General features: G+C 44.2%; 1 protein-coding gene across 2 annotated transcripts in view; it reads right to left on the bottom strand.

The window, feature by feature from the left end:
• FHAD1 (forkhead associated phosphopeptide binding domain 1) overlaps positions 1 to 23,179 on the bottom strand; it is a 165,286-nt gene extending 142,107 nt beyond the window's left edge. The window contains exons 1-3 of one of the 2 annotated variants that reach the window (XM_045165685.1): positions 23,035 to 23,179; positions 21,945 to 22,126; positions 19,013 to 19,119 (exon numbers count right to left, since the gene is read on the bottom strand). In XM_045165685.1, coding sequence (XP_045021620.1) covers positions 19,013 to 19,105 — 93 coding nt within the window. In that variant the 5' untranslated portion in view covers positions 19,106 to 19,119; positions 21,945 to 22,126; positions 23,035 to 23,179. The remainder of the gene's footprint in view (positions 1 to 19,012; positions 19,120 to 21,944; positions 22,127 to 23,034) is intronic. The other variant, XM_045165684.1, reaches the window with a different exon arrangement.
• Between the last annotated feature and the right edge of the window lie 973 nt (positions 23,180 to 24,152).

Below are 24,152 nucleotides of genomic sequence, written 5' to 3'. Positions count from 1 at the left end.
ACCTAGTCTGAGAAGGTTACATACTGTATGATTTCAATTGTATGAAATTCTGGAGAAAGTAAAAATTATAGGGACAGTAAAAAGATCAGTGCTTGCCAGGGGCCCAGGGGCTTGAGGAGAATCGGGGATTTTAGGGCAGTGAAATTATTCTGTATAATACTATAATGGTGGAGACTTGTCACCACACATTTGTCAAAACCAAACAATGTACAACACAAAAAGTGAGTCTTAATGTAAACTGTGGACTTAGTTAACAATAACACATCAATATTGGTTTGTCAATTGTAACAAATGTTCTGCACTGATACAGAATGTGAATAACAGGGGACACTGTGTGTGTTGGGTGTGGTGGGATATATGGGGACTCTCTGTATTATCTGATCAATTTCCTGTAAACCTGAAACTGTTAGAAAAAAATAAGGCATTAAAACAACATGAAAACACATTACTTCTTTGGAAAATACCACCCATATCATCGTCATCACCATCCCCCTTGATCTTTGTGTCCTATGGACCTTTAGTATTTCCCATGAGTAAGAAAAATTCTGTGTGTTACATTTTGCTTTTCTCTTCCCAGGCTTCACTACTTTCAGTTCCCCAAAAGCTGACAAGCCATTATTAAGAAATCAAAGCAAGCAGGAAGTTTTAAATGACTTCACAAAATTGCGTGAGCCTCTACCACATGTTAAGCAAGGAAAGAGCTTCCTAGTTCTCCCCTATAATATCACTTATTCCCTTTACTTGGAAAATCGCTAAATGCTCCTATCGGACAGAAGTCCTGCTGCTGATGCAGACTGACTGTATAAGCTCCATCTTGTTGAGCTGTCCTACCATGAGATACACTATTATTTATTATTATCATCATCATCATCTAACATATTTTGAGAACTTCCTGTGAACTGGGCACTTTTGAAGCATGTTGTGTGCATTCTTTCATTTAATCTGCATGATAGCCCTATACAAGAGTGCTATTACTAACTCCAATTTAGAGATGAAGAAGCTGAGACTCAAAAGGTGAAGAGGACGGCATTATCTTGATACCAAAACCAGACAAAGATACCACAAGAAAACTACAGACCAATATTTCTTATGAACACTGATACCAAAGTCCTCAACAAAATATGAGCAAACTGAAGCCAACAGTACATTAAAAGGATCATACACTATGACCAGATGGGATTGATTCCTGGAATGAAGAAGTGATGGTTCAACATATGAAAATCAATCCATGTAATATATCACATTAACAGAAAGAAGGAAAAAAAGTGATCATCTCAATTGATGTAAAAAAGCATGTGACAAAATGCAACACTCTTTCCTGATAAAAGCATTCAACAAAAAGGAAATAGAAGGGGATTACTTCAACATAATAAAGGCCAAATATGAAAAGTTCACAGGTGGCATCATACTTAAAGGTGATAGACTGTAAGCTTTTCTTCTAAAATCAAGAACAAGATGCCTGCTTTTACCACTTCCATTCAACAAATTGCTGGAAGGCTTAGCCAGACCAAATAAGCAAGAGAAAGGAATAAAGGAATCCAAATTGGAAAGGAAGAAGTAAAATGATCTCTGTTCAGAAACTACATGATCTTATATGTACTAAATCCTAAAGTGTCCATGAAAAAACAACCTTGTTAGAACTAATAAACGAAATTCAGTAGCAAAGTGGTAGGATACAAAATCAACACACAAACACTGGTTTTATTTCTATGTAGTCACAATGAACAATCTGAAAAGGAAGTTAAAAAAATAATTTCAGAGACTTTGCTGGTGGTCCAGTGTTAAGATGCTGCAATTCCACTGCAGGGGGCGCAAGTTTGATCACGTCAGGGACTAAGATCCCACCTGCTGCACAGCGCAGCCAACATTTTTTTAAAAGTTAAATTAAAAGAGGAAATAATTTCATTTAAAATAGCATCAAAAAGAATAATACTTTAGAATAAATTTAACCAAGGTGGTAAAAGATGTATACATTGAAAACTAGAAAGTGTTGCTGGCAGAGATTAAAGAAGAGACAAATAAATGGAGAGACACCCTGTATTCATGGATTGAAAGACTTGTATTGTTTAAGATGCCATTACTACCCAGAAGGATCTACAGATTCAATGCAATCTTTATCAAAATCCCAATAGCAATTTTTGTAGAAACAGAAAAATCCATCCTAAAATTCATATGGAATCTCAATGGAACTGAATAGCCATCATCATGAAAAAGAAAAAGTTGGAGGTCTCACACTTATTGATTTAAAAACTTACTTTTGATAGGTGCAAAGCTATACTAATCAAAACAGTGTGATACTAACATAAGGTCAGGCATATAGACCAATGGAACAGGATAGACAGCACAGAAATAAACCTTTGCATGTATGGTCAAATGATTTTCCACGAGGCTACTAAGATCATCCAGTGAGTGAAAGAACACTATTTTCAACAAATGATGCTGGGAAAAACTGCAAAAGAATTACGTTAGACTCTTACCTTACACTGTATACAAAAAGTAACTCAAAAAGGATCAAAGACTTATTGTTGTGCTTGCTCAGTCCTGTCCGACTCTCTGTGACCTCATGGACTCTAGCTCACCAGGCTCCTCTGTCCATGGGATTTTTCCAGGCCGAAGTACTGGAGTCAATTGCCATTTCCTCCTCCAGGGGATCTTCCTGACTCAGGGATTGAACCCATGTCTTCTGAGTCTCCTGCACTGCAGGAGGATTTTTTACTGGGGAAGCCTGGCTCAAAGACTCAAGACTCATAGCTTAAAACTATAAAACTTTTAGAGGAAAACATAGGAGGAAAGCTTTATGACATCGGATTTGGTAATGCTTTTTTGGGTATGGTACCAAAAGCATAGGCAACAAAAATAAAATAGATAAATTCAACTATATAAAAATTTAAAACTTCTATGAATCAAAGGACACAATTAACAGGGTGAAAGGCCCTCTACAGAACAGGAGAAAATACTCGCAAATCATGTAACTGAAAAAGGGTTAATATCAAGAATATGAGGCTTCCCAGGTGGTGTTAGTGGTAAAGAATCTGCTTGCCAATGCGGGAGCTGTAAAAGACACGGGCCGATCCCTAGATCGGGAAGATCCCTTGGAGGAGGGCATGGCAACCCACTCCAGTATTCTTGCCTGGAGAATCCCATGGACAGAGGAGCCTGGTGGGCTACACTCCATGGGGCTGCAAAGAGATGGACTCAACTGAAGAGACTTAGCACGCACACACATCAAGAATATACAGGGACTTCCCTGGTGGTCCAGTGGTTAAGAATCTATTTTCCAATGCAGGGGACATGGATTTGATCCCTGGTCAGGGAACTAAGATCCCACGTGCTATGGGGTAACTAAGCTTGCATGCTGTAACTACTGAGCCCAAGTACCACAACCAGCGAGAAGGCCAGGCACCACTCTGAAGAGCTCGTGTGCTGCGACAAAAGATCCCACGTGCTACAACTAAGGCCTGACACAGCCAAATAAATACATAAATAGTTTTAAAAGAATATATAGAGAACTCCTATAACTCAATAACAAAACACCCCAAATAACCTGATCGAATATGGCAAAGAACTGGAATAGACATTTCTCCAAAGAAGATACACAAATGGCCAACAAACAGAAAAGATGCGCAGCATTACTAGTCATTACGGTAATGCAAATCAAAACCACAATGAGATACCACCTCATACCACTTGGATGGCTACTATCAAAAACAAGCCAACAACGGAAAATGACATGTGTTGGCAAGGATGTGGAGGAAGTGGAACACTTAGGCACTGCTGAGAATGTAAAATGGTGCAGCTGATATGAAAAATAGTATGGTGGCTTATCAAAAATTTTAGTATAAAATTATCATATGATCCAGCGAGTCCACTTCTGGGCATATACCCAAAAGAACTGAAATCAGGAACTTGAAGAGATATCTGTACACTCATGTTTATGGCAGCATGATTCACAGTTGGGCTTCCCTGGTGGCTCAGACAGTAAAGAATCTGCCTGCAATGTGGGAGACCCGGGTTCAGTCCCTGGGTTGGGAAGATCCCCTGGAGAAGTGAATGCCAACCCACTCCAGTATTCTGACCTGGAAAATTCCATGGAGAGAGGTTATAGTCCATGGGGTCGCAAAGAGTCGGACACAACTGAGCGACTAATACTAACTATTCACAATTGCCAAAAGGTGGAAGCAACCCATGTGCCCATTGACTGGTGACTGGATAAGCAAAATGTGACCCATCCATGCAGTGGAATATTATTCAGCTTTAAGAGCTGGGCTCAAGTTCAGCTCTCCCATTTCCTAGCAGGCTGACCTTGGGCAAGTGATACCTCAGTTTCCTCATCTGTAAATGAGGGTAACATTAGGACAGTCTTATAAGTTATTGGTGACATAATACATATAAAAGCATGTATATGTTTTTAGAAGAAAACATAGAGCGAATGCAAAGTGTTCTCTATTGGGAGCAGGAGGATGTGCTCTGGAGTCGGAAAGCCTGGAGTTCAAGCCCCACCGCTGCTGCTCTCCAGCTGGGCAGCCCACGGCATGGGTCTTTGCTTCTCTGCTGTTGCTCCTTGAGCTGTAAAAGTGAGTTTCATAAGCTAGGCTTCACAGAATTGACAAAAGACACTGCTTGATGAAGTGTTCAAAGTAGTAGGAAAATATTTTTGAAATTAATGTGTGTGTGTATGTGTTTTATCTATTTAACTTTTAGGTTCTTGGTTGTCCTGTCTGTCCCCTTGCCCCAGCCTCTCACTGCCTCAGAAAGCGAGGGAGTGCATAAATAGTAGGAAAATAGGGTTTTCAAAAGAATAAGGATATGAGGAAATGGCCAGGGGCTGGTGGGGCCGCGAGTCTGGGAGTGGAATGAAACAGGAAGCTTCTCTGCTTCCCCATCGGCTGGATCCTCCCTCCTGGTCTCCCTGGGAGAGCCCTGGGGATGAGCAAGGCTCCACAGAGGCTGGTACCAGTGCCCCAGCCTCCCTCTGTGACCTCAGGCAGGATCCTCAGCCTATCGGTGCCCCAGCGACCTCACTGGGGCAGACTACAGCCCTTACCTCCTAAGGATGAAATGAGTTAATATACTCAAAAGTGCAAAGAGCAGAGCCTGGCATGAAGCAAGCCCTCAGTAACCATCAGCTGTCTCTGTTATTAACGCCCCGACCCAGCAACAGCTTCCTGGCTCCCTCAGCTCTCTGCTTCCAGGTCTCCACGCCAGGCTCCTCTCCCCTCAGATGATCCCCGGGGTTCTAGGGTTGTATCTGTTTCCTCCTCAGTCTGTTTCTGTGGGCTGGGGCTGCTGCACCACCCCCTGGACTCTTGGATGTGTATTTCCAACCCTGCCCGGCAGCTTCCTGAATGCTGAGGTGTTCATTCAACAATCCTGCCCCCTCCATTCTTGATAATCATATTATCACCCTCCAGCTCATCCAGCCATGTTTCTCCATGGCCCCTGTTGTTGACCCACTGCTTCTTCCCATAGCAATGGTCCAGGCAGGAGGCAGTATTAATGTGGTGGGCAGAATGGTCTCTCAAAGATGTTGTTCAGTCACTAAGTCGTGTCTGACTCTTTGTGACTCCATGGACTGCAGCACACCAGGCTCATCTGTCCTCCACTATCTCCCGGAGTTTGCTCAAATCCATATCCATTGAGTCAGTGATGCTATGTAACCATCTCTTCCTCTGCTGCCCTCTTCTCCTTTTGCCTTCAGTCTTTCCCAGCATCAGGGTCTTTTCCAGTGAGTCAGTTCTTCAAATCAGGTGGACAAAGTACTGGGGCTTCAGCTTCAGCATCAGTCCTTCCAATGAATATTCAGGGTTAATTTCCTTTTGGATTGACTGTTTTGATCTCCTTGCAGTCCAAGGGACTCTCAAGAGTCTTCTCAATCCACAGTTCGAAAGCATCAGTTCTTCGGTGCTCGCCTTCTTTATGGTCCAATGCTCACATCCATACATGACTACTGGAAAAACCACAGCTTTGACTCAAAAATGCCCACACCCTGATCTCTGAAAATATAATCCGGTATGTGGCAAAAGGGACCATGTAGATGTAATCAGTGATCTTAAAAGAGGAAGGCTATCCTAGGTTATCCAAGTGGGAGCAGAGAACTTACTCTGGCTAGTTTGGAAAGAAGAGATGGGGTTCTTGCTGTGCCTTCACGTAACAGCTCCAATGTGCCTCTTGGAAAGGAACTAGTAGTAAAGAATCCACCTGCCAATGCAGGAGACACAAGAGACTCAGGTTCGATCCCTGGGTCAGGAAGATCCCCTGCAGCAGGAAATGGCAACCCACGCCAGTATTCTTGCCTGAAAAATCCCATGGACAGAGGAGCCTGGCGGGCTACAGTCCATGGGGTCGCTAAAAGTGGGACACAGAGTGAGCACGCACACACATTTCCTCCTTACCCAGACCCCCCACTAGATGGCGCCATCTCAGCCTGCGGCGTGAATGAGGATCGCTAGACTATACCAAGGACGGTGGAGCCTAATGGGCTGCCGTCTATGGGGTCGCACAGAGTGGGACACGACTGAAGCGACTTAGCAGCAGCAGCAGCAGCAGACTACACCTATCATGTTTCACTGACAGCCCCACCCTGGATTCCACAGGGTGCAATCTCCCTAGCTTAGCCAATTACCTTGTCATCTCAGTTAACCTACAAGGAATTTCTAATATTTAGATATTATATGTTCCCAAAGCTAAATTTAGACGCAAAAAGCTTTTTAGCTTCTTTTTTAGAAGCTTGAGTCAGCCCAGTCTGAAACTCAGCCCCACCTCCCCTGGCTAGCTATCTGATTTGGGCAAGTTCCTTAACTTTTCTGAGTTCCACTTCCACGTCTTCAATTGAGGATAATAATGATAAGAGCAATTCTTACCCGCACAGGATTTGTTTTGAGGATATAATTCTATAACTATATAGAACATACATAGACGATACATAAAGTCATGAGAGATGGTAAACAGTCCATATACATATGCTATAGCTCTTGTGTATTCTGTATGCTATTCAAAAGATTATGATCTTTCTTTCACCTCACATCAATCAGAATGGTTACTATCAGCAACAACAACAGGAAATAACAAGGGTTGGTAAGGATGTTGGGAAGGTAAAACCCCTGTGCACTGCCAGTGAGGATGTAAATTAGGGCAGCTGCTATGGAAAACAGCATGGCAGTTCCTCAAACAACTAAAAATAAAATTATCATGTGATCCAGCACATGATATACTTTTGGGTATATATCCCAAAGAACTGAAAGCAGAGGCGTGAAGCGATATTTATACACCCAAGTTCACAGCATTGTTTGCAATAGCCAAAAGGTAAAAACAACCCAAGTGTCCACTGGTAGATGAATGAACAAAACGTGGCAAATCCATACAATGAAATGTTATTCAGCCTTAAAAAGGAAGGAAGTTCGGATACACGCGACAGCATGGATGAACCTTGAGGTCTCTGTTGTTGTTTTTCAGCTGCTAAGTTGTATCTCTTTACCGCCCCATGGACGGCAGCATGCCAGGCTTCCCTCTCCTTCACTCAGTGAAATAAGCCAGTAGTGAAAAGACAAATACTATATGATTGTACTTCTGTGAGGCACCCAGAGTGGTCAAGTCCATAGAGACAGAAAGCAGAATGGTGGCTGCTGGGCGCTGGGAGGCGGGGGTATGGGGAGTGGTTTCACAGGGACCGGGTTTCAGTTCTGCAGGATGAAACATGTTCTGGCGATGCATGGGGGTGACGGGTTGCACAACAATGCAAACATATTTAATGCCACTGAACTGTACACTTTAAAAAAGTAGTTAAGATGGCAGATTTTATGTTATGTGCATTGTATCACAATAAAATGATGAGATTATGATCCAGTCCTTTTGTCTGAACTTTTTCCTCTTGGAAGCCTTCCACCTCCGAGTGAAAAAAGCAGCCCCATCAACCGCTGTGGTGGGAACTGACCGATGAAATCAGCTGCCAGTTCTCAAACAGGGGACACGAAAATTCCCCGAGGACTGGTGAGATCAGACAGGTGAACCCCCAGAGTTAGGAGCACTTGGGCAGGAGTCAGGGGTAGGATGGGTGGGGGCGGGGAATGGGGTGGGATAGGAGTGCAGTCCAGGTAGGATGACACGGCAGGTGGGGGGCACAGACAGGGAGTCGGCAAGTGCACCCTCCTCAGGTCTGCTTCATTCCATGGATTTCCCCGCAGAGAGCCCACTTGTCACCTTATATCTCAAAGTACAGGTGTTCCCTCAGAATAAGAGTGTGAACAAAAATGACACGGGTACTGTACTTCACCCTGCAGATCACTGATCCAGTGGTGGACAACACTCTATGCTGGGGGGAGTGGGAGAGGGACCCCACTGCTGGCAGGACACCGCATCTGGGAACCTCTGGTGGGCAATACGGCCGCGCTCGTCTGAGTTACAGCCATACGTGTCCCTGGACACAGCAGATGCACCTTCCCATCCATGAAATGCAGATAAACAGACAATTCCAGTAATCTTGTTTGAGAATAATAAGATGATGATGTCAGAAATCTTTGTACAGACATAAATTTACATTTCTTTTAGAGGAAAAAATGCTTGGGTAAATTTGCTTGTTGTTCCTGTTCAGTTGCTCAGCCGTGTCTGACTCTTTGCGACCACATTGAGTATAGCACACCAGGCCTCCCTATCTTTCACTATCTCCCGAGCTTGCTCAAACTCATGTCCAACGAGTCAGTGATGCCATCCAATCATCTCATCGTCTGTCGTCCCCTTCTCCTCCTGCCTTCAATCTTTCCCAGCATCAGGGTCTTTTCCAATGAGTCGGCTGTTCCCATCAGGTGGCCAAAGTATTGAAGCTTCAGCTTCAGCATCAGTCCTTCCAATGAATATTCAGGACTGATTTCCTATAGGATTGACTGGCTTGATTTCTTTGCAGTCCAAGGGACCCTCACGAGTCTTCTCCAATACCACAGTTCAAAAGCATCAATTCTTCAGCACTCAGCCCCCTTTATGATCCAACTCTCACATCCATACATGACTACTGGAAAAACCACAGCTTTGACTAGAGGGACCTTTGTCGGCAAAGTAATGTCTCTGCTTTTTAATACGCTGTCTAGGTTGGCCATAGCTTTTCTTCCAAGGAGCAAGTTTCTTTTAATTTCATGACTGCAGTCACCATCTGCAGTGATTTTGGAGCCCAAGAAAATAGTCTTTCACTGTTTCCATTGTTTCCCCACCTATCTGTCATGAAGTGATGGGACCCGATGACATGATCTTCGTTTTCTGAATGTTAGGTTTTAAGCCAGCTTTTTCACTCTCCTTTTCACCTTCATCAAGAGGCTCTTTAGTTCCGCTTCACTCTCTGCCATAAGGGTAGTGTACCTGAGGTTATTGATATTTCTCCCTGCAATCTTGATTTCATCTTGTGCTTCATCCAGCCTGGCATTTCACATGATATACTCTGCATATAAGTTAAATAAGCAGGGTGACAATATACAGCCTTGACATACTCCTTTCTCAATTTGGAACCAGTCCATTGCTCCATGTCTGGTTCTAACTGTTGCTTCTTGACCTGCATACAGGTTTCTCAGGAGGCATGTAAGGTGGTCTGGTATTCCCATCTCTTTAAGAATTTTCCAGTGTGTTGTGATCCACAAAAAGGCTTTAACATAGTCAATGAAGCAGAAGTAGATGTTTTTCTGGAATTGTCTTGTTAAGAAAATAAAAAAGAGTATGATGTCGACTCTGGTTCTTTCTAAGAGGCAGCCCAGAACTGGCAGGTGCCAGGGTCAGAGACAAGAGTCATCTGGTCGTACGGATTCTGGTCGGTGTGAGTGCGCCTCGGATCCCATTTGAGAAGCGCTGACACAGGCTGGACAGATCGCTGCACCCATGAGAAGGAGTGGTCCCAGGACGCTGAGGGTTAGAGGTGCGGGCATCAGCATTTCATCCCCCAGGCATTTCTGTCCTTTCTCCCTCTCTTCCACCTCCAGCCTCCCGGCCACAGCTCTGAAATGACAGGCTGTCCTACAGCTCAGTCTTCTAGGGGACTCTGGAACCTCCCCAGGATGGGACTGGGGGAGCCCCTTAAACAGGGAGTCCTTACACGGTCAGCCCTTCACTGTTTAACCTTCGCTTCTCTCTTCCTCAAGACAAACTTTATTGAAATAACACACACACATACACACACACACACACACACACAAAAGCAGGAGCTCCCAGAACATCAGAAGGGAAGAAGCACCGATCAAGAAGGGACAGGAAGGGAACAAAGTTCCCAAAGTGTGGTCCTGGAACCAATTTCAGGGGACCCCACTCTGACCTGAACCCGGGGAGCATATAGATATGAAGATTCCTGGGCCTTACCCCAAACCCACTGGGATCAGAATGTCTAGGAGCCCATGTTTAACAAGCACTCTTATATAGAGTGTTTATACACTCTTACACAAAATGGGGGCTCAGATGGTAAAGAATCTGTTTGCAATGCAGGAGACCCAGGTTTGATTTCTGGGTCAGGAAGATCCCCTGGACAGGGAAAGGGCAACCCACTCCAGTATTCCTGCCTGGAGAATTTCATGGACAGAGGAGCCTGGCAGGCTACAGTCCATGGGGTTGCAAAGAGTCAGACACAACTGAACAACTAACACTTTCACTTTATACCAATGGAAAATCCAACCGTTGGCTTGTGGTATTTCTTTATTCTGGAAGAAAGGAGCCCCCTTCTCAGCAGACTATAGATAATAGTCACATCCAGCTCTAAAAAAAGTATAGTTTGCAAGGCACATCAAATCACATAAATTATAATTTGAAAGGTTTAACTCTGAATTGAGCAAGGCTTAGGCTTCGGAGTGTATAAAATGGGAGGAAGGGACACTGCACATGGCATCCAGGATGGCCACTGGCAGGTCTCCTCCTTGCTTGCATGTGTGTGTGCTAAGTCGCTTCAGTCACGTCTGACTGTTTGTTACCATATGGACTGTAGCCTGCCAGACTCCTCTGTCCATGGATTCTCTAACTCGAGAATCCATGAGCTCGAACTCATGTCTCTTATGTCTCCTGTGTTGGCAGGCAGGTTCTTTACCACTAGCGACACCCAGGAAGCCCACCCCACCTTGCTTACATTCTTCAAATCTTCTTCCATTGCTTTTCAGATAAAGGGCAAATCTTTAGTGTGACGTGAAGGAGGCCTGCTTGTCACTAAGCCCTCCTTCTTTCGGATCTGGCTCCTGGATGCCCTGGTTTTCTCTCAGTCACTTTGGTCTACCCCAGGACCTTTGCATATGCTGTTCCCGTCTCCCTTTGTCAAATCCTCTTTGTTCTCCATATTCCTTTGCTTTAGAGCCCCAGTTTCAGAATGGAATTAGTCACACCTTTGTGGGATCATCTGACTTATGTCCCTCTCTCCTGGCAGCTTCCTGATCGCAGGGACCACGTCTAGTCCCGCCACCACTGTATCCCGAGGCTTGCCTTGGTGCTGTGGCTCCAGGCAAATATTGTGGAATGAATGAATGATAACAGTTCTTACTGTTGACTATGAACAGTTCTCACTAGCCTGGCTATAAACAGGTTTCCTGGGCTTCTCTAGTGGTTCAGTGGTTAAGAATCCATTTGCCAATACAGGGGACATGGGATTGATCCCTGGTCTGGGAAGATTCCACAGGCTTTGGAGCGACTAAGCCTGTGTGCCACAACTTCTGAACCTGTGCTCTAGAGCCTACGCTTGGCAACAAAGGAAGCCACTGCGACAAGAAGCCTGTGTACCTCAACGAAGAGTAGCCTCCACTCGCTGCAACTCGAGAAAACTCGTGTGCAGCAACCAAGACCTAGTACAGCCAAAAATAAATAAATAAATAAATAAACAGCCTTCCTATTGCCTTTAGGGAATTAACTTTCTTGCAGGATATAGGGAAAAAATCTGGACAGTAAGACCCTGCAGATTCCAATATTGATTTTTCTCTGAACCAAATTATTACAAGTGACTTTTATTTTTTTCCTTATACTTTGCTTCCTCCCAATTTTTAAAAACAAGAAGCATGGAACTACTTCCCATTATCGGAAAAAGTAAACGATGTCAAACTATTACAAAACAAACACTCCAAACAATATTTCAGCCTTGCTGATAAATAGAACTCTTTAGAAGTGTGACTGCCTATTTTTTAGGATTGATTCAGATAAATAAAACAATCTTTTTTATTTGCTAGATGTAACCTCTGGGTAATTTGAAGGATGACTTTTTATTAATACATATCCCTGAATCTTGGCTTCCCTGGTGGCTCAGCTGGTAAAGAATCCGCCTGCAATGTGGGAGACCTGCGTTTGATCCCTGGGTTGGGAAGATACCCTGGAGAAGGGAAAGGCTACCCACTCCGGTATTCTGGCCTGGCAAATTCCATGGACTGTATAGTCCATGGGTTCGCAAAGAGTTGGACACGACTGAACGACTTTCACTTCCACATCCATTAATCTTATTTAGCAGAATGACTTCTAGTGGCATTAATAACATAAACTATAAACTGACTGTTGAATGATTCCTTAGGATGGCTCACAGCTGATCAAAGGTGATCCTTCTGGATCCTTCTGGAACTTCCCTGATGGCACAGTGGATAAGAATCTGCTTGCCAATGCAGGGGACATGGGTTTGATCTCTGGTCTTGGAAGATCCCACATTCTGGGGAGCAACTGATCCTGTGGGCCACAACTACTGAGCCCTCACACTGGAGCCCACAAGCTGCAGCTACTGAAGCCCATGTGCCTGGAGCCTGTGCTCTGCAACAAGAGAAGCCTCTGCAAAGAGAAGCCTCTGCAGTGAGAAGCCTGTGCACCGCAACAGAGAGCAGACCTCACTAGCCACAGCTAGAGAAACGAAGGCCCAGCACAGTCAAAAATAAACAAATAAATGAATAAAAACTAATTTTTAAAAAATGGGTGATCCTTCCGAACAGAAAGGCCCAATGAAGTCAGCAGAGGGGCAATGTTTACCTTGTCATGTTTTATAAAACTGGAAAATGCTGACATGTCTGCAGGTTTCAATTCTTCCAAGTAGACCCATGTCCCCACACCCCTCTTTAGAGAAACTCTCCTCTCCCAAACCCATTTAAACCATGGGAAGATGATTTGTCTAAGAGAAGACAGAAGTGCTCATCAGAACTCTATCCCCAAAATGCTTGGTGATTCACATATCATCTGTACTCCAGGGAGCCAAAATGAGCTCACGCTTCTGGAAATGCAACTGATTTCTTCATAAATTAACCTGACTGTTGCTGGTGGTGGTGACTTATTTCTTAAACTAAGTTTGGGGAGCTTGCCTGGAAAATCCCATGGATGGAGGAGCCTGGTAGGCTGCAGTCCATGGGGTCGCGAAGAGTCGGACACGACTGAGCAACATCCCTTTCACTTTTCACTTTCCTGCGTTGGAGAAGGAAATGGCAACCCACTCCAGTGTTCTTGCCTGGAGAATCCCAGGGACGGGGGAGCCTGGTGGGCTGCCGTCTATGGGGTCGCACAGAGTCGGACACGACTGAAGCGACTCAGCAGCAGCAGCAGCAGCAAGCCGTCACTTATTTTTATACAATGAATGCAACTCAGTTTCTGTCCGGTTAGTAACTGTCCTCACTGGTTTCCTTTTCCAAATGGCTTGTTAATGTCAGTGGATCCTCATCTCAACTCTCTGAGGATTCTTCAGCCCTCTGAGGATTCTTTTCTTTTGAGAAGAGTCTCTCCGTCTTATGAGACCAAAACAATGACCACTGTGTCTTTTACTGAGCACCACATGCCAGCTTCTTTATATGCATTTTTTCACTTAACCCTCACAATTATCCTGTGAGGTAAGAGGTTTCCAGACAGGGAAAATGAGCTCAGAGTGATCAGTCTGGTTGAAATCACTCAGCCACAAAGTAGCCTAATGAGATTCAAACCCAGGTCTGCCTATCTTCAAAGCCTCCACTTTTAAAAATTGCTTGTTTCCTCACATGGACCACTCTGCTGTGGATGGACAGTCTGGGAGGCTTTGGGCATGTGTGTTGGGCGGGAGGATACACAGGATATCTATAAACTTTTTTCTTAATTTTGCTGTAAGCCTAAAATTGCTCTTTAGAAAATAGTCTTTGAGGAAGAAAAGAGGATAGACATTTTATCACATCTTTAAGCAGCTCACTCTCCATGCTCTTTCGGAGAAATACACTATACACTCACTGCTGAAACCTATCTGGAAAGGGCAAGGATACGTCACCAGTAATAAAATGACCTATTGCATTACAAAAAAAAATTACTACAGTTTTTTAATATCATGCTGCTGCTGCTAAGTCGCTTCAGTCGTGTCTGACTCTGTGCGACCCCATAGACGGCAGCCCACGAGGCTCCCCCGTCCCTGGGATTCTCCAGGCAAGAACACTGGAGTGGGTTGCCATTTCCTTCTCCAATGCAGGAAAGTGAAAAGTGAAAGTGAAGTTGCTCAGTCATGTCCGACTCTTAGCGACCCCATGGACTGCGGCCCACCAGGCTGCTCTGTCCATGGGATTTTCCAGGCAAGAGTGCTGGAGTGGGGTTTTAATATCATAGTCAGGTTCAAAACAGAGATCTCTGTCTCTACTTTAGCCAGACAGGAAGTGTGTCCTCGGTCACTTAGTTGTGTCTGACTTTTTTGTGACCCTATGGACTGTAGCTTACCAGGCTCCTCTGTCCATGAAATTTTCCAGGCAAGCATACTGGAGTGGGTTGTCATTTCCCTTTCCAGAAGATCTGCCAGACCCAGGGATCGAACCCATATCTCCTACGCTTCAGGTGGATTCTTTATCGCTGAGCCACTGGGGAGGCCCAGAACAGGAAATAAAACCACCCCAAATCTATGCCTTGTTATGATAAAGAAGAAACTGCAGTTCTTCTTTTTCTCCACCCCCGCCCCTGAACTTTGCATACTGCACAGATTTTTCTGTGTCCTTGAAAGGAAACCATATTATGGAGAAGAATCTCAAGGGGAGGTTCATGGAGTTAGTTTTAAATCTGTTGAGCTTATGATAAATATAATCAGAAAACTAGGAATAAAGGAGGGAACTTGCTCACTTAGTAAGAACATGTACAAAAAACCTACAGCTTACCTCACAGTTAATGGTGAAAGACTGAATGTCTTCCCTAAGTTCAGGAACAAGCAAATATAAAGATTTACACTAGGTCCCTGGTGGTTCAGTGGTTAAGTCTGCCTTGCAATGCAGGGGACATGGGTTCAATCCCTGGTCAGGGAACTAAGATCATACTTGCCATGCAGCAACTAAGCCCACGCTGCAACTAGAGAGTCCACGCATTGCAACGGAAGATCCTGTGTTGATGCAATAAAGATCCTGCATGCTGAAACTAAGACCCAATGCAGCCAAATAAAATAAATAAATATTTTAAAAATTTATGCCACTCTTATTCAACAGAGTCCTAGAAGTGTTAACTAGACAAATAAAGCAAGGAAAAGGAAATGAAAGGCATTCAGATATCCTTTTCTGGAAGGAGAAATAAAACTAATCTTACTGTGGATGACATGATTGTTTGTGTATAAAATCCCAAGAAATCTACAAAAACCCTTATATACAGAGTTCAGTTAATGTTGCAAGAAACTAAGAAGCATACAAAGATCAACTGTATTTCTATATAGTGTCAATGAACACGTAAAAATAAAATGAGCACGTAAAAATAAAAAGCGAACAAAATAAAAAATATAATACCTTTTGTGTGACAGTGTGTGTGTGCGCATTAAGTCGCTTCAGTCGTGTCTGACTCTTTGCAACACTATGGACTGTACCCTGCCATGCTCCTCTGTCCATGGGATTCTACAGGAGTGGGTTGCCATGCTCTCCTCCAGGGGATCCTCCCGACCCAGGGATCAAACTCGAGTCTCTTACGTCTCCTGCATCGGCAGGTGGGTTCTTTACCACTAGGACCGCCTGAGAAGCCCAAATACCATTTACAATCACTCAAAAAAAAGAGAGAGAGAAATACTGAAGTGTAAATCTAACAAAGCATGTACAGAACTTGTATGTTAAAGATCACAAAACACTCATGAGAGACATCAAAGACCACTTGAATCAATGAAGAAATATACCATGTTCATGAATTGAGAGACCATGCAGTAGAACATCAATTATTCTCACATTGAATGAAGGACTAAACACAACTCCAATAAAAATCACAGCATGGTATTTTGTATATACAGATGGCTTACACTAAAATGTAAAGGAAAAGGCTAAGGAACTAGAATAGGTTAAAAATTTTAAAGAAGAATAAAGTGGGAAGAGTCACTCTATCTGATTTAAGACTCACACAGCAATAGGAATCAAGGCTGTGTCATAAAGGTAGAGGGATTGCCTCATAGATTTATGAAACATACTAGGGAACTCAGAAACAGCCCCTATAGAAGTATGGCCAGATTATTTTTGACAAATTTGCAAAAGCAATTCAATAAGAAAGGATAGTCTTTTTAACAAATGGTTCTGGAACAACTCAATATCCACATGCAATAAGAGTGAACATTGACCCAAATCTCACAACATAAACAAAAGTGAACCCAAGATGGTTCACAGATTTAAACATAAAACTATAAAGCACTTCAAAGAACATATAAGAGAAAATCCTCAGGATCAAGGACTTGGTGGCATGTTCTTAGACATAATGCTAAAAGCATGATCTACGAAGGAAAAAAATAATGACCTGGACTTCATCAAAAGTTAAAACTTTTGTTCTGTGAAATATCCTGCTAAGAGAACGAAAAGACAAGCTATGGATGGGAGAAAATATTTGCAAACCATCGATCTGATGAGGGACTCATACCTAAAATACCTAAAGAATTCTCAAAACTCAATGGTGAAAAAACAATTGGATTAGAAATGGTTAAAGGACATTAAGAGATATGTCACCAAAGAGGGTATGCAGAAGGCAAATAAGTACACGAAAAGACATTTAACATCACTATCGATTTGGGAAATGCAAATCAAGACTATGATAAGAAACCACTACACACTTACTAAAACAGCTAAAATAAAAAACAGTGTTACTACTAATTGCTGGTGGAGATGCAGAGAAACTTATCTCATACATTGCTGGTGTGACTGAAAAATGGTGCAGCCACCCTGGATAAGATTCTGGCAGTTTCTCCACATAAATGTTGATCCATGCAATCATACTCCTGAGCATTCATCTCAGAGAAATAAAACTTATATTCACAGAAAAACCTGTTCACAAATGTTTATAGTAGATTTATTTGTAACAGCCCCTAATGGAATCAAAATGTCCTTCAATAAGTGAATGGTTAAACATAGGTGGTACATCCATCACATGGGATATTACTCAAATAAAAGAACAAGCTAATAACCTAGATTGATGTCAAAGTCATTACACCGAGTAAAAAAAAAAACAATGGCAAAGGTCACAGATGTTAAGATTCCATTTATGTAATATTCTCAAAATGATAAAAATTAAAGAGATGAAACACAGATTAGTGGTTGTTGGGGCTTGAGGATGGTGGTGGGAGAAAGTATTGTGACCATAAAAGGAATACCATGGGACTTTGTTGGTGGTCCAGTAGTGAGATTCTGAGCTTCCAGAGCAGGCGGCCTGGGTTCAAGCCCTGGTCAGGGAACTAGATTTCACAAGCTGCACTAAGACCCAAGGCAGCTAAGTAAATAAATACATTAAAAAAAAAAAAAAAAAAGACTATCACAAGGGAGATCTTTGATGATGGAGTAGTTCTATACACCTTGCTGTGGGTGTGTGTTCAGTTGTTCAGTTGTGTCCAACTCTTTACAACCCCACAGACTGTAGCCCACCAGGCTCCTCTGTCCATTGGATTTTCCAGGCAAGAATACTGGAGCAGGTTGCCATTTTCTCCTTTAGGGGGTCTTCCTAACCCAGGGATCAAACCTGCATTTCCTGCATTGGCAGACAGCTTTTTTTTTTTTACCACTTGAGCTACCTGGGAAGTCAGTTCTATATCTTGGCGGCTACACACACATTCATATGTGTGATAGAATGGCACAGAACAACACACACACTCTGTACCGTTCTCTCTCTACTGTTTGTGAACCTATCATTTCAAAATAAAAAGTCTTTTAACAATCTGTTGAGTGAAGTCTGAAAGAGACCTGCCTTTTAAAGTCATAAATTCCACTGCATTTTTCTTTCAATATTTTAACCCCTAAAATATTGAAATATTTTAAAAGGCTCAAAGCAACTATTGTGTGTGTGTGCGTGTGTAGCAGAGTTTTATTAAAGTGAAAAATGACAGAGAAAGCTTCTGACACAGACATCAGAAGGGGGACAGAGAGTGCCCCCAGAGCCACCATTTTGACTAACTCCTTACTTTCTTCCAATTTCTTTGGCTATCATCAAGCTGGGACTGTGGACCAAGCCACAGCTAACACAGAGAATGAAGTGAAATGAGAGGATACTGTGGCTATGCTGAAGGCTTACCCTGATTTACTACTTGGGAGGTGGAGTTAGGGGAGGGCTCCGAGGGACCCACAACAGTCTCCAGAAGCTCTGAAAAGGGCAAGAGGCTATTGGTCAAGCTGGGCACTTCAGGTGGCTCTGGCTGCCAGACCTGGACCAGGTGAAGGTCAAGCACCAGCTCCATGTCCACCTTCCAAACGGCCCCATCAGGCAGTGGGGGAGGGGATCCTGGGTGGGACATCGCAGAACAGACACGGTCAGCAAAGGACAGAAGGCACATTTCACTCTGCATCCTGCTCATTCTTATCATGTGAGCCAGGGAGCTCCAGCACATCTGACAACTGGTTATTGGTAGCACACCAAAGATGAGACGGTTAGATAGCATCATGGACTCAATGGACGTGAACCTGAGCAAACTCTGGGAGATGGTGAAGGACAGGGAAGCCTGGCGTGCTGCAGTCCATGGGGCCGCAAAGAGCAGAACACAAGTGAGCGACTGAACAACAACAACAAAGCACACGGAGGAAGGCAGAGGACGTCAGCCAGAGGCTGTGCTTCAGAAGCGGTCAGAGTCCACAGCGGACTGGACTTCTGCAGAGATGAGGGGTTGGGCAGGAGGAGGTCTTACCTCTAAAACAAGGTCTGAGTCTCCATGCCTTCCAATCGTAGTACTTTTATTCAAGACAAAAAAGCCTTCTGCGCTCTTTAGATAGGCTTTCATACTCTCTGCTTTCCCTAGAAAAGGTTTGCAGAAAAAAATCTGGTTAGAAAAAAAGAGTCCTTTAATTATTCAATATCGTATTTAGAATGAATGAAATATACCATAATATCACAAGAGGAATCAGCAGAGGTAGGAGTAGATAGATGGATTTAACAATGATCATAATTACAATTCTTCACATTTTTAAGACTGTCTTTTCAACACTGATATCTGTCATAGATAATCTTGGTTCTGATTATCAGATGACACCCTTTATATAACTCAGAGCACAAACAAGCAATAGCAAAAACAACCCAACAACAAATCTGAATTCCACTGACAATCGCTCTCCAACTCCCATTAAGCTTAGTTTGAGGTTAGTTATTTGCCATAATCAAGTACTAAGAATTACTGACCCACCACTTACTAGTTCTGTGACTCTGGTTGAATTACTTATCTCTCTGTAAACCTCAGTTTTCTCATCTGAAAAATGGGGCTAGTAATACTCTGTATCCCAAAGGGTTTTGTTTAAATGCAGTGATACATGTGAAGCATCTAGAATGGTGTTTGCTAAACACACTTTTCTCCTACTGTAATTATTACTATTACTAATCTTGGGTTTCTTGAACTTTGAATCAAGGAACCCCAACCTTCTCAAGAGCTTCTTAAAGTGCAGAGAGTAAATCATCAAGGAAATGGGCATTAGATGATACTTTCAAGTCACTGTACTTTGTTATATATTTAGGTAGAAAAACAGAATGGTTTCCAAAGACAAAGTATTAAGATTATAGCTCAGTCAGGACTCTGTACCTACTTTTTCCTGGTGTTTTATTTATGAAAATGTGAAACACACAAAAAAGTTCAAAGAAGTAGATAGTGAACTCCTATATAACCACCACCCAGATTCCACAATTGACCTTTTGTTATATTTACTTTATCACATATCTACCCATGTACCCCTCCATCCATTTTATATTTCAACGCAGTTCAAAGTAAGTCCTATATATATGTTTTGGTTGTATAGGTTGCTCCCTGGTTGCTCAGGCAGTAAAGAATCCACCTACAATGTGGGATCCTGGGTTCGATCCCTGGGCTGGGAAGATCTCCTGGAGGAGAGATGGCGACCCACTTCAGTATTCCTGCCTTTGGCAGGTTCCAAGATGTTGATGATAATTCACATGACACAATATTTGAATTCCAATTTGAGAGATGTCCAGCTACACAGTGTGACATCCTCCATCTTAACGCCTTGTAAACAAAGTCTCTTTTCACCTGAAACGTCACTGAAGTGTGAAGCTGTTGTACTGTGGGTAAAAACAAGTCATTTAGAGGCTTCCATGGTGGTCCAAGATCCTGTATGCCCCAGTGAGGATCGAAGAACCCACATGCCACAACTAAGACCAGGTGCAGCCAAATAAGTAAAGATTTTTTAAAAAGAAAAAGGAAAAAACCTACTATTAAAAACAAAACAAAAAACAAACAAATGAAAACAAAAGTCATCTGGGTGTGACTGTAATGGGCCTCTGATCTGGCTCTGCTTTCCATCAACACCTCCATCATTTCATCCACTACTAAGGATGAGGATGAACCCCTCCTAAGTGTGAGGCACTGGGCTAACCTTTTACAGACACTGCCTCTTTTCATTCTCAGAACAACCCTGCAAGGTAGGTGTCAGTACTGTCCCACTTTACAGATGAGGAAACTGTGACTCAGAGAGGTTAAGGTCACACAATAGTAAGCGTGTGACAACTCTGGACCTTCGTCTATAACCACTGCACAAATCTCCAGTGTTGTTGGTGGGGCAGAGTCGGGTGGGGGAATTGCGCGATCTGTTGATGCTTGGGACATGCAACAACAGAAAGTCTTTAAAAGCAGCATTCTATCTGCTGAAAGAAAGATGAGATACTACCTGGGGATAAGAGAAATAAAAATAAGCAGGATAGTTTACATCTGTAAACTCTGAGGCCTGTGGATGTCCCACTAATACTGACGCTTCCATATAATGAGAAATAAAATTTATTAAGTTCACTGTCATGAACACAGGGGAAAGACATTTCCTCTTTGCAAACAACCATGCGCTACTGCCTTCAGTTATTAATCTTCATTGGCAGAGCACCATGTTATCCAGCAATTAATCTAAAATGTAAACTTTCAAGAAAAGTCTCTGTTGTAGGAAAACCACAGGACAGGCCACTAATTTAAAACTTAAAACTTGGGTCATATATACATTTGTTTTTCAGCTGTCACCTGAGACGACCCCAAAGTTGATGTCTTCTCTCTGCTCAGACGCCCCCCTTTGGGGCAACCTCGTGACCACTGTGGCTAAAGGCGCCCTCAGTCATGCTATTCCCGTTAGTTTTCCCCTGCTGGGTTTCCTTCATCGTACTTATCATTCTCTGACCTTTTCTTGTTCCTTTATTTAGTTGTGTTTGCTGTCTGTTTCTCTTTCATTCACTAAGATGTATATTCCTGGAAAACCAGAACTGTGTTGATTTTGTCTTGGGTTTTGGGCCATACTGTGTGGCATGTGGGGTCTCAGTTTCTGGACCAGGGGTTGAACCCTCTCACCCCCTGCATTGGAAGCGTGGAATCTTAACCACTGGACCGCCAGAGAAGTCCCTTGATTTTGTTAAGAAGCAATTCTTCATGGGTTTCTTGTGCTCATACCCATCTTCAGAGCAAAGGCATTCAAAGATTTTGTCCTGCACCATCCTTCCAAGGATGCTTATATGGCAAACAGCCTGGAGAGTAAAGGTAATGTTCATAATAAAGACAATAGCTCCTTCTGAGGCTAAAGTTAGGCAGGTTTGCTAGCAGCCCCTTTCAAAGACTGAGGTTTCCTAAGTTTGGAGTTTCTTACCTGGGACACAGACTCACCGCATGCACCAGCAGCCACCTTGGCTGTTCTTCACCACCCTGAGGGACGTTCAGGGCAACGGGAATCCCTGTGCATATGCAGCTCTGGCTGCTGGTTGTGTCTGCTGTGCTGTGAGCAGTCAAGTCCTTAGTTTCTGGCCTAGGAGTCTTGTCTTCTGCCAGTACCTATAAGGTGGGCAGGCTAACTTTCAAACAGGGTAAAACCTCACACCTTTTGCTGTTGTTCTGTGCAGGGCACCATCTCCAGTGCCAGGGTAGTGCCTGGCACATACAGGTGCTTGGTCAACACTTGCTGACTGAGTGAAAATACAAATGACACCTCCAAGCAAGCCAGTGTGGCCAGCGGCTAGGAATCTCTGACAGTAACTACCTTTAATTTTTCCTTTCAGCATCTATGCTAGATAACTTCTTGGAGAACCTAAATTCTATCTCTAGCTTTTGGACTGGACAAGATTTCTCCACCGTAATCTTGCCCCGTCCATCACTTCTTTGTCTGAAAACACTGCAGAAAGTAATTCGAATGTGTTTAGCTCTGTGAATTCGTTCTTACTCAGTGCCATGGAGCACCCACTATCATAAAGAGCAAAAGAGCTAAAATAATCTGCATTTCCCCTGACCACTCTGGATGGCTCAGAATTGGGCTACAGGAGCAAAACTTCTTTTGAGGACCATAAAGGGCCTCGAAGTTCCTTAAAGAAAGACAGGTGAGGTAAGGGGTGGGTGGGTGGGTGGGTCTGTGTCTGACCATTGGGTGGGTATTGGCTATAAATCAGGGGAAACAAAGGTTCCTCTCAATTTCAGCGGTACCCCAGGACATCCAGAAACTGGTGCCAAGCAGGGGCCCCAAGTTTCCTCGCAGGCTACCTCGGGGTAGGGATGGGGGCTGCATTTAGGAAGGAAGGGCTGGTGTTGGGATAGCTTCTCTGGGGTGCTCCCGGCGACCCGAGCCTGGATCAGAGAGTTCAGCCTCTGGGGGGGCCGGGTCCCCAGCCTACCGCAAGCCCTTGACCTAGCAGGGCTGGCCTCTTCCGGCCCGGGTTTCCGTCCGCCGCCTCCTTACGTGTTGCTCTCACCTGGCCAGAGGAAGAAGCCCACGTCCCGTCCTCCGCCAAGAGCCCGGCCCGCTCGGGAGGCGCCGGGCTCGCTCCGGGCGAGGCCGCTCGGCCGCGCTCCCGAGGAGTCTCCAGCCGGCGGCCCGCAGCCCGCGTGCCCTCCCGTCCTGTGTACGCGCGTCGCCATGGCAACGCCGCCGGGCCGGCCGCGCCGGTGAGGGGCGTGGCCTGCGAGGGGCGGGGCGAGGAGAGCACCAGGCGAATTACAGCCTGTGGCAGCTCCGCGAGCCTTCCCGGATCCGCGGTCTATCCCCATTTCATGGATGGGGAAGTTGGCTCGGTGGTCACAGAGGTACTCCACAGTTTTTCATCGGGGAAGGAGCAGACTCTAGAATCCTTCCTACTATCCTTTGGTCTAGGCTGGGTGCGTTGGGAGGGGGTGGGCAGGCATGGGAGGGTAATGGAGCTGAACTAGAAGTTTGGAGGTTAGTACCCTCCGCCCCTGCCAAATATCTAGTTCTCTCTGTTGCAGAGGAGAAAAGAATAAGATAAGGTGTGTGTGTGTAGGGGGGGGGGCGGTGGAGGGGGGGAGGAGACCACCACTTCTGGGGGTGGGTGTGGAGATGGGAGATGGGTGGGGAGGAAGGAATAATTTTGAAAGAATGAAGAAGTCTCCCACTGTTGTTCAGTCGCTCAGTCGTGTCTGACTCTTTGCGACCCCATGGACAGCAGCACTCCAGTCTTCCCTGTCCTACACTGTCTCCCGGGGTTTGCTAGAAAGAGGTTATTTACAAGCCCACAATCCTACTGTTCTGTCCTTCCCTGTCAGAACTGACATCTATTCATTCATTTGTTCTTTATTTTTACAAACATCACCTGAGTCCCTACAAGTGTCAGACGGTGGCCCCAGTGTTGACTCGGATCAGATCTTTAAGAAGCCCCCCACCTACCTATCCACGGGCCTAGGACTGGGTCAGGGTGTGGGGGATGGATGGAGTGTGTGGAGAAGACATGCCAATCCCATCTCCTATCACCTTTTTCAGGTCAACCCCTTCTGTCTGAGAGCAGAACAGCCCTGCTCTCCACCTACAGAATGCCCATTTCCCTGGCAGGAAATGACTGACAAGTTGCCCCCAGAC

Source organism: Bubalus bubalis, chromosome 5, assembly GCF_019923935.1.
Source record: "Bubalus bubalis isolate 160015118507 breed Murrah chromosome 5, NDDB_SH_1, whole genome shotgun sequence".
In the NCBI taxonomy this organism is placed as follows: Eukaryota; Metazoa; Chordata; class Mammalia; order Artiodactyla; family Bovidae; genus Bubalus; species Bubalus bubalis.
Note: the sequence above shows the minus strand (reverse complement) of the source record. Positions and strands in the feature narration are given on the sequence as shown.